The 11,002-nt window shown below is 44.6% G+C and overlaps 1 protein-coding gene and 1 long non-coding RNA gene across 5 annotated transcripts in view; one reads left to right on the top strand and one right to left on the bottom strand.

Annotated features, from left to right (window-relative positions):
* Positions 1-11,002, bottom strand: part of DENND2A (DENN domain containing 2A) — a 62,887-nt gene that overhangs the window by 36,248 nt on the left and 15,637 nt on the right. For all 4 annotated transcript variants that reach the window (XM_081212235.1, XM_081212237.1, XM_081212236.1 and 1 more), the window contains exon 2: positions 661-759. In XM_081212235.1, coding sequence (XP_081068361.1) covers positions 661-746 — 86 coding nt within the window. In that variant the 5' untranslated portion in view covers positions 747-759. The remainder of the gene's footprint in view (positions 1-660; positions 760-11,002) is intronic.
* LOC308596949 overlaps positions 9,386-11,002 on the top strand; it is a 14,198-nt gene continuing 12,581 nt past the window's right edge. Inside the window, exon 1 of the long non-coding RNA XR_014012750.1 lies at positions 9,386-9,451. This is a non-coding gene — a long non-coding RNA (uncharacterized lncRNA). The remainder of the gene's footprint in view (positions 9,452-11,002) is intronic.

Raw genomic sequence — 11,002 nt, 5'->3', positions numbered from 1 at the left:
CTAGGTTGGGAGGAGCAGGGACTGAGCAACGGGAGCTCACCCTGTCGTGGGGATTCAAACTGCCGACCTTCCGATTGGCAAGCCCTAGGCCACCTGCATCCCTAGCTTAAGGGGTACAGCAGGCCATATACACATTATGAACCAACTGCTTCCTCTCTCCCAGCTATTCCTGCCACGTATTTTAATTATAAAAACCTTTCTACCCAACTTTTCACCTCCATAGTGGTACCTCCAGGGCTATTTACAGTCGCAATAAGACAATAAACATGGGAAGCAGCTACCATTACTGACAGATACTAAAATTAACCACCACCCACTTTATAAACAGAAGTCAAGTCAACAGAACATGTCACCGAAAAGTGCATGTAATTAAAAAAACCAAAACAAAACATTTGACATCTAGCACACCTACGAAGGAGGGATGCAGCAAACCAGAAGGGCCAAAGCTCAGTGGTAGGACACAGAGTGCAGAGGTCTTACTCCCAGCTACATGTATTTAGGCTCACAGTGCTCGTCTCTAGTTCAGAAAATGGGAAGTGAGGGGCAACTACTCAAACTGTTCTCATTTCAGAAGCGCAATTTAGGACCAATGAGACGTCATCATTTCTTTCCTTACTCTCCTTAGAAGCCACTTTGAAAGGGACGTTAAAAATTACCCACCTCTCAATAGCGTTGCAAACACTGGTCTTAGGCTTGATGCTCACGCCGGCGACTGTGTTCGCTGTCATTGTGTCAGCACATGGCATGACTGCAGTCTACCTAGGAGGGGGCGGAAATCAGAAAAACACATCAAGTACAGTCATAATGGGTCTATGGACCACAATAAAGTTGTGTGTGTAAATAATAAAAAACAATACAGCACCATGCATCCCAAATTCCAGCATAATAGGACAATGGATTCTTACTCTGGTCCTTATTGCTAACATAAAAAATACGTGAGTGCCAAGTCAAAACAAATTTATTTGATTTTTTTAATACCATGAAGAAATATCATTTTGGGTCACTATTTCCACAAGGGCTAAATATCACACCTGTAGTCCAATAGCACACATTATAAGTCTCTCCAGTGTTTGCGCAATGTCAGTCTGGCTGCAATGAACAAGTGGCCAATTAATGGTTTAGCTTTTATTTTTTATTTCAGTGCTTTTAGCTTGCTCGGACAAAGGGAAGCAAATGTTTCAGTAAATGGAAAGCCAGATGATGATCCCAGACAAAGCCACTAAGTGAACAAGCTTTTGTTGAAAAACTTTAAAATAAGCTAAATTTAAAAGATAGAAGTAGTTGTAGCACTAAAGCAACAACGCAGTTCTTCCAGGGATAAATCCAGAACTCGTTACCCAGAGGAGTCTACATACTCTTCACATGCTGCCAACATTTGCATAGCTTGCCTTGCCAAGTAAACCCATTAAAATACCGTAGACTCAAGGAATACTATCTGTCCAAGCGGTAGTATGCATTCAAACCACAGCAATGCTTTGACATCCTTCAACATCCAAATGTCGCTCTCAGCATAAATATAACTCCTGAAGCCTTTCTGTTTTGATGACTGAAAGTGGGGCACAAGTGCATTTTAGTGACTGAGTCAGGAGGGGGTGGAAAAAGCTGCAGGGCTCACATTTAACTTTAGTCGGTTGACCCACGTTTTTCTTTGATTGGAAGTAGTGCAGAGAGTGAGCACGCCGATTTAAAAACCCACCAATTTTTTTAAATGCCTTTTTTAAAAAAGTTCATACAAAATGCTATGAGCACTGTTGGATTAGGGCCAGGGAAGCAAAATAAAAGTCCAGATGTTTGCTTCTACTTAGAAATCGTAATTAGGAGAAGTAAAATAATTGGTTACATTTCTAGTCGTCTTTCCTCCAAGGAGCTCAAGATGACACACGTGGTTCTCTTCCTCTCACCCACTTTATTGCCACAACATCCCTGCAAGGGAGGTTTGGCTGAGAGCAAGTGACTGGCCCGATAGAAACATAGCGTGCTTAATGGCAAAAGTTTTGAACCCGGGTCTCCCCCATCCTGGTGCAACCCTCTAACCATTATGCAACACTTGCTCATGTGGACACCATAAGAGGAAGGCACAGGTCCCCAAGCCATTGAAAGTAACATTTAAAAACTCTTAAAACAGCAGGGGTAGCTGCGGCATCGCCTGCCTCTAATTGCAACGCAAACCGTAACCATTTGGTGCTCAAGGCTTTGGTGCAAATGTGCGTCACTCCATAGAGCTGAAGCAAACCAATTCTCTAAGCCAGGGCTCCCCACTCCAGGTATACAAAAAGATCGTGCTTTGGAAGTGCAGCACCATTGGGGATTGTGGGGAAAGACCTGCCAAAAAAGTTGAAAAATATCTTCATGTATGCGACAACGGCTGCGAGAGTTCTGGTAGCGCAAGGATGGAAGACTGAAGAAACCCCAACTAAAGAATCATGGCAAGAAAAATTGACGGACTATGCAGAACTGGCAAAACTGACATATAAGCTACAGGAGAAGGATAACTGTGACTTTAAAGATGAATGGGAACCCTTTACAAAGTATCTGAAGATGCAACAAACCGAACTGGACTCCTTGGCAGGTTTTGAATAAACATTCACAAACCTTTTATTGATAATAATCAGCTAAATAGTTTGAGGATCTATACGACTTTGTAACATGCAGAAAACAGCATTCTTAGAGAAACCAAAGACTGGAACTGAGGGAAGTCGGGGGGTGGGGGTGGGTGGGTTTTGTGTGGGAGGGGGGAGGGAGGAAAAATGGGGGGGGGACAAGGATTGTATGTTTTTGGATAATATGTCTTGTTATAATTTTGAATATATTTTTTTTATTTTTTATTTTAAAAGGAAGTGCAGCACCACAAGTGTGGCGCATGGAGGGAGGACAGCCCTCTGGTGACCTGCTGCCAACTAGGAGGAATTAACATACATTTAATCACACAGCAGACTGATCAGGCAGAAAGGCTCCTAATGAGCCAAAGACATTCCCAGGGCAACAGGGCATCAGCCACAGGGCTGTTCAGGCCAAGAATGAATATTGCCTCTAAGAAGGATCTTCTAATGAAGGGCTGCTCAGGTCATTGTTCATTTTTCTTTCCAAAGCAATTTCAGAGAAGTTTTTGGGGGTTTTTTTTTGGGGGGGTGTCCTGCAGGTGAATGTGCTTCTGTACTATATTCAATGCAATTGTGGGGAAAGGAGAATTTACTTGCTTTAAAAAGTAGCTGTGGGCCTTTAAGAAGCCCCTCTCCTCTCTCCCACCCCCTGCTCTCTCATTACTTCTGAAGACAGCATTATACAAAGCCAGTGAGCTAAAGAAAAAAAAGTTTTCCATGGGGGGGGGGAGCGCATTGTCTCTTACACAATACTTGTTGAAGAAGAGAAAGAAAGAAAAAAAATAACCCAAAGCCTCTGGAGTCTGTCCACTTGGGAAATTTGTTAGAAGCAACCCTGCCATGGACAGAGCCTGGCAGGAAAAAAAGAAGTATAGTTAGCAGTTCTTCTCACTTATGTGTATACAACAGAAATAGCAGCTTCATTTATGGGAGTCCAAGATTTGGGACGGGGGTTGGGGAAGAGGATAAGAAGAAAATGAAATTTGAGGGATGTGGCTCAGTTGGTTATGTGGTCTAAACCTTTTTTTCCTTCTTTTTTCTTTGTAACTTTAAAATTCTCAATAAATATCATTAAAACAAAACAAAACAACTGAGCCTCTTGAGCTTGCCTATCAGAAGGTCAATGGCTCGAATCCCTGTGATGGGTGAACTCCTGTTGCTCTGTCCCAGCTTCTGCACACCCTAGCAGTTCGAAAGCACACCAGGGCAAGTAGATAAATAGGTACCACTGTGGCGGGAAGGTAAACAGCGTTTCCATGCACTCTGGTTTCTGTCATGGTGTTCCGTGGCACCAGAAGCGGTTTAGTCATGCTGGACACATGACCTGGAAAGCTGTCTGTGGACAAACACTGGCTCCCTTGGCCTGAAAGCGAGATGAGCACTGCCACTGGCAGACAAAGGTGGGGGGTGCGGTCCCCCCTGGGTGCCATCTGGGGAGTAACACCGCAGCCGCCCCCACCCCCCGGGATGCTTGGCACTCGTCACGCATCCCCAGGACGCTCACCGCTTGGACACTCGACCCTCACGCCCCGGGACGCTCGCCACTTGACACATGCCACGCCCCCCACAGGTGGCATGCCACGCCCCTGGGATCCGTGCCAGCCATGCCCCCGGATGTACGCCATTCCCAGTGCTTCACCACTGAGCACCACAACCCCAGTCGCCTTTGACTGGACTTAACCGTCCAGGGGTCATTTACCTTTACACTGACTGTCAGCAGTTCTCTAGGTTTCACGCAGCAGACATTCCCAACCCTACCTGGAAATGCCAGGGATTGAACCTGGGACTTCTGAATGCAAAGCAGGTGCTCTACCACTGGGCTATGACACTGGTCACCAGATCAACGTAACAATAACTTAACACTTGTGTGGTGTATTTTCAAGCATTCAGCATGTTTCACGTGCATTGTCTTGTTGTAATCTTTACAACAACCCTGCAAGGCAAGTTAATATTATTATCTCCCAGTGCAACAAATGGAGGTGGTTAAGGCTGAGAGGGGAATGGTATGCCTAAAGGCACCTAGGGATCACACACTAGAGCAGGGACTTCCTAATTGAAGTTTCTCCGGCCACTATATTAGCCCCATCAAGCAAAGGAGGATCAGAGCAGATTATTCTCACCCATTCAAAGGCCCAGTCTACTTGGAACCTCTGCTGCCTAGATGCACTGAAAGAAAGAGGAAGAGACTGTCTCACGGTAAGAGCTCTTTGACCATGGAACGGGCTACCTTGGAAGATGGTGGACTCTCCTTCATTGGAGGCTTTTAAACAGAGGTTGGATGGACATTGCAGGGGGCTGGTCCAGATGGCTCTTGGGGATACATTCCAACTCTACAATCCTATGATTCTACATAAGGTACAACAAGCACCTGGGACATAGCAACACCCATGGAGCAGTCTGCAAACAATGAATGACCACATCAGGGACACACCATCTCCAAACTGAAAGAGGCAGCTTTCAGTTTTGTTCAATTTCTGTCATGATGCCCCAGAAACTCCTCCATGCATGTAAGTGGTATATGATTCACTTCCTTGTGGAGTGACCCCAGTTGGAGAGGATATAAGAATGAAGCTACTACACCTGAGGGACCGATGACATGGCTCTCTCTCTCTCCCCCCCCCCCCATCTGACCCATCTTCAAACAGTTGACAGTCTGCTGGGAGAAAGGCAGAGCCCACAATATTTCTTCATTCACACCCCACATACTCTCCAACAGTATGAGAGAACACTACAGGGTAGCAGCTCCCAAACTGCTTTGTTCTCATGTGTGAAAAGGGATCATCAATGGGATGGAGCGTTTTAACATTACGTTTTGGAAATGCAAGGAAAATTATGATAAAATGGTTCTTGTTAGTATGAAGTGTGATGGGACTTCACGTTCCATCACTGTAATGGGGAGTGAGTGCCCATTCCCCCACTAGATACTCTTCATTAACTTCTCCATCTCTGCAGTCTCTAAAACAAGTTTCTCCAACAGGATGTCCTCCAGATGTTTTGGACTACCACTCATCCTTAACTACCTGCCAGGCTGGGAATTGTAGTCCAAAGCATCCAGAGGGCACCACGTTGGGGAAGGCAGCTCTAAAACCTTAACCAATGTGATAAGGTATTTGCTATGCACAAGGCATAATTTCCACCAGCTCTTTAGCACTGGACCTAGCACCATTTTGAGAGTGTATAACAACAACAACAACAACAACAACAACAACAACAACAACAACAATTTATTATTTGTACCCCACCCATCTGGCTGGGTTTCCCCAGCCACTCTGGGTGGCTTCCACAGAAACCAAAAATACACTAAAATATCACACATTAAAAACTTTCCTGAACAGGGCTGCCTTAAGATGTCTTCTGAATGTCAAGTAGTTGTTTATCGCTTTGACATCTGATGGGAGGGCGTTCTACAGGGCGGGTGCTACTACCGAGAAGGCCCTCTGCCTGGTTCCCTGTAGCTTTGCTTCTCGCAATGAGGGAACCGCCAGAAGGCCCTCGGCGCTGGACCTCAGCATCCGAGCAGAACAATGTGCTTCTGGTGTTTTTGGAAAGAGTTCAAGCTTCGAAACAAGACCAAGGGCCTTCAAGTAACAAATCTTCCGAAGGAGACTGAGGGTTTGGCAGGGCGGGGAAAGAAGGAGAACTCTGGCCAGGGCAGAAGGAGAAAGGCAGAGACACCCATCATCCTGGGGAGATCTAGAAACAGCAGGAGCGGAGCTTGGCCTTGTGGTTAACTTTCATGGGCCATAAATTGGCAATGGGAGAGGGCAGGATGTCAAGTCCCGGCTGGAGGCCCCTCGCCATTACAATGACCTTAGGAATGCCCAAAGCATTCTTGGGAGGGATGTGGAAGGGGACAAAGCAGCCATCTGATACTGTCACACAACTGTCCAGAAGGTGATGGGGGGAAGAGGGCAGGAGAAGAAACGAGATCGCTTATCTATAGGGTGGATGGTAGAAAGGATGAAGAAGAAAAAATCGGCTCAACTCTCTCTCACATGCACACAAGGCTACAGATTCCCAGGGCCATGTGACCAGGAGCTTCCTCTTGCCAGGCCAAGTTAGACCCTGCCATGACCCTTCTCTTCCACACATTAGTTCCTGCCCGTTTCTGTGCTTCCGAAGAGGCGTTTGTTTACTGTCCTATCATAGGCATGCAGGAAGTGGCCTTGAAATGAGCTGTAATCATCTTTCACCAGCAGCCGCTCTTTGGCTCCTTTTCTAATTTCAGTTCCCCCTTCCTTCCTTTCTTCCTATCCCGACATACGCAACACACACACACACACACACACACACACACACCACCCCCACAATCCACAGGAGCCACTGAAGAAAGTCAAACCACACAGGGTTTTCCCCTAATCGGGAGGCTATGTCAAAAAGAAGCTCTAAGACTCCAAGGTTAGATCTGCACCAGAAACACTTGCAACAGGTTGCTATCAAGATGGACAACTGGACTTTTGGGGAACCAGGACAGGCCAAGTGAATGCCTGCACTCCATTAGGCAGGAATCTGTGTACATCAAATTGCACCAAGTTTCTCAGAAATCAAATGTGGCTCGATACTGGGGGAAAGCAGCTCTCTCTTCTTCTATTTGTGCAAAGTACCGTATTTTTTGCTCTATAAGACTCACTTTTCCCCTCCTAAAAAGTAAGGGGAAATGTGTGTGCGTCTTATGGAGTGAATGCAGGCTGCGCAGCTATCTCAGAAGCCAGAACAGCAAGAGGGATTGCTGCTTTCACTGCGCAGCAATCCCTCTTGCTCTTCTGGCTTCTGAGATTCAGAATATTTTTTTCCCTTGTTTTCCTCCTCCAAAAACTAGGTGCGTCTTGTGGTCTGGTGCGTCTTATAGAGCAAAAAATACGGTAATCCAAATCCAAAGTAATGCTGGGAACAATTCAAAGGAAATTCTGTGCGGATTCTGCACTTAAAGTTTCAATCAAGCCAGTGCAGTTACATTTTCTGGACTTAAGTTCATATAAGGATCCCCCCCCCCCAAAAAAAGTTAATAGGACAGGGAAGTAGAGGCAGAAATTCACAACAAAAGGAACACATCCACATAATATGCAAAAGTCCAAATATGAAGCAGATTTTGAGAAATGAAGCCACACTCTTACACGCTGTACATCTTCCAACCTCAAATTACAGCAGCTTAGTCTTTCATTCTAGATGGTCTGATCTAAATGGTCAACACAGTATTCACTGCAGAAATGCAGAAATCTTCCTCTCCTCCTCCTCCTCCTCCTCCATATTTACACTAATAAATGCTGTTCTCCATACGTGGTCATGCATTTCACATGCACTCAATAATCCTCATAAAAAATTATCAGTTAGACAAGCCAGTAGCGTGTGACTGAGCTAAAGAAAGACATGAGTCACTAGATAAATAGTAGTAAAGACACCTGGAAAAACTAAGATTGCAGGTTTTAAGTTTTCCCCATCTTACAAAACAGAGGTTTTTACTGGTGTCATAGTTACAACAGCACATCATACTGACGGTTAGTTGGGAATGCAAATAGTTTTACTCAACAAATAGAGAGGTAAGAATACCAAGAGGTTAGGGTACATATCTTCAAAGTATAACCAAAATGTTACTGAAACTGAATGTGAATTATATGAATGGAGCATTCTGCTATTCATGTGTGTGTCATTCAGTACCTCTGTTAAAGGTGTGCATGTTCTCCTTGGGAATAAAACCATTGAACACAGTAGGACCTACTTCTAAGTAAATATGCAAAAGATTGTTTTGCTGTTTGATTGCTCTTGTAAAAACGGTTAGATTGGTGGCCTGATTCAGTGTAGGGATGCTATTGTAGACATGCCTTGGTGTTACAGAGAGCATCCTCCTAGCAGTTCCTTCGCTGCACCATTAAATATTTTCAAGCATTTCCATTAAAATTAATATCCAGGTAAGGTCTTGGTTAGAAATAGTTTGCTTTCATTAATGGTAGAATCATCTCCTTCCATTAGGCGCTATTTCTGCAACATTTTATAAAACTATGTCCATTTCCCCAGCTGTCCCTCCCACCAAAAAAATAAATGCTCCAAACCACTATTTCCGTATCTCCCCACAATCTTGCATTTTTGGGGGGGGGGGGAGGCAGCAGCTACAGCCATACTTAGCATGTCAGATAAAGCCATGGTGCAACATAGATTGTATAATGGCAGTAAGGTTTATCCTTATTCTCTTACCCAATTCCTTGTTTGAATTTTTCCTGTTTTACAGCTGCACTATGCAGCCTCTCAATTAAACCTTCCAAGAGCTCTTTTGTGTGAAATATAACCAATTTATTCACCTTTGGATTACATTAGAGCCAACATAGAAGACCCAACACACCTTCAAAAAGATGGCATCATCCCTAGTTTTACTCCTTAAGTGTCAAATTCATGCCACTCACTTGCTGAGAAAACAGCATCCTCTTCCTCAGTCATAAGTGGATGTGTGTTTAGATATCTAACCACAGCCACGGGCTTAGATAATACATTATTTAGGTTTGAGCCACTTCAAAATGCTTAAAGAAAGACACACTGTGTCACCGTTTAGGATTCCTAGAGGGAATTTAAACAAAGCAAAACAAAACAAAGCTTCAAGGTTATCAAACTACGCAAAACACAAAAAGTGACATTCGAGACAACAATAAGTTCATATGTAGAAGACGGATGTGCAGAAGACAAAACGCTAACAGGAAAACCAGGAGTGGTGCTCAGCTCTCATCTGGGAAGAACGTAGTCCTAACCTCCTTCCACCCCATCCTTTTCTCTATTTACAGCATTTCCTGTGACAAGGAAGCAGAGACACAAAAGCCCTGCTATGGCCTGTGTGCAGAAGCTGGGTCCCCCATTCTTCCACGCAGGTCAGAAAGATTCATTTCCTCCGGGATCTCAGCAAAAAAGAAGCTTGACCTACATTGTATAGAATCAGAAAAGATGGAGAGGAAGTTTCCCAAATAAGCAAATAATGTTCTAGCAAACTAGAAAAGTGGCAGGATTTAGGGTCGGGGGCGAAAGAAAATACACAGCATCTGTTCAACTAACGTATTTGTGTAAAGGTTGGAACTTGCTGATGAAGTGCTATATAAAAGTCCCAAAGTTTCTGGGTTCCAATTCACATCGGCCCCAACAAGCGTGGGCAATAGCCAGAAATGATGGGAGCTGGGAATCTGTGGCATCTGGAGGGCACCATGTTGGCAGCAGGGATAGCCAAGTACATATAGGGGGGAGAGAAATACCCAAACCCTTATTTTTCCAGTTCTATAAAGGTGATGCTCTGGAAAGGGTGAGTGACATATATCACAGTCAAATATAATACAGTGGTACCTCGGGTTAAGTACTTAATTCGTTCTGGAGGTCCGTTCTTAACCTGAAACTGTTCTTAACCTGAAGCACCACTTTAGCTAATGGGGCCTCCTGTTGCCGCCGCGCTGCCAGAGCACGATTTCTGTTCTCATCCTGAAGCAAAGTTCTTAACCCGAGGTACTATTTCTGGGTTAGCGGAGTCTGTAACCTGAAGCGTAGGTAACCTGAAGCATATGTAACCTGAGGCACCACTGTATTTCAAAAGGGTACAACATGTGAACGCAGTGCATATATGACTCCCATTTCTTTATGAACTAAATACAAAGCCTAGTGAAGCATGGGCCGCACCATATAAATCAGTGCAGTGGGAACTCGAAAGCCATCCAATTCCCTGAATCCAGGCAGAATCTCCAGAACACGAACATAGAATTATTTCAGGTTGGAACATCAGCCACCCTGAAACCCACCTCTTCCATGAGGTCTTTGACTTGGTCTCAGTTCACATCCCATGGTAAACAAAGCTAAGCACAGAGCCGCATTTGCAGCACATTAATCTCTAATCCTGGTTATCTTGTCCATTCTTGCCCTCTCTCTGCTGCTTTGTTAACCTTGTCTTGCCCCCCTTCCTACTTTCTCCTCCTCAGACCTCCTTTCTCTGTTGAAATTTAGATTGTAAGATAGATTCTCAGGGCAGTGGATTGTCTTTTGCTATTCTTATAAGGTACCAATGTACTGGTGGAACTAGATAGACAAATGCAGCGCCCATAACTCTGTGGTACAGCACATATTTGTATATACAGGCAACAAACAATTAATACGCGTCCAACTGAAGCAAGACTGTGCATGCGGCGATCATGCCACAAACCAAAAGTTTTGCCATTAAAAATGGCAAAAACAGCCCTAAAAGAGTCCAGAAAGGGCAAAAAAGACACAAAAGCAGCACCTAACAATCCTACAAGCCTTTGCAAATGCAATCCCAGGAGTCCTTGTACTGACCGTTGAGGCCTGTGGAGAGTTGGGAGTTTGAGCAAGGAGGTTTGGCGGGAGTGGCTGTGGTGGAGTTTGGCATCTGGTAAGTGCTGCTGGTTTTAAAAGGGTTTCAGGAGGTT

Source organism: Podarcis bocagei (genome assembly GCF_964188305.1).
Source record: "Podarcis bocagei genome assembly, chromosome: 10".
Lineage (NCBI taxonomy): Eukaryota > Metazoa > Chordata > Lepidosauria > Squamata > Lacertidae > Podarcis > Podarcis bocagei.
The sequence above is the reverse complement of the archived record's forward strand: the minus strand, read 5'-3'. Positions and strand labels throughout refer to the sequence as shown.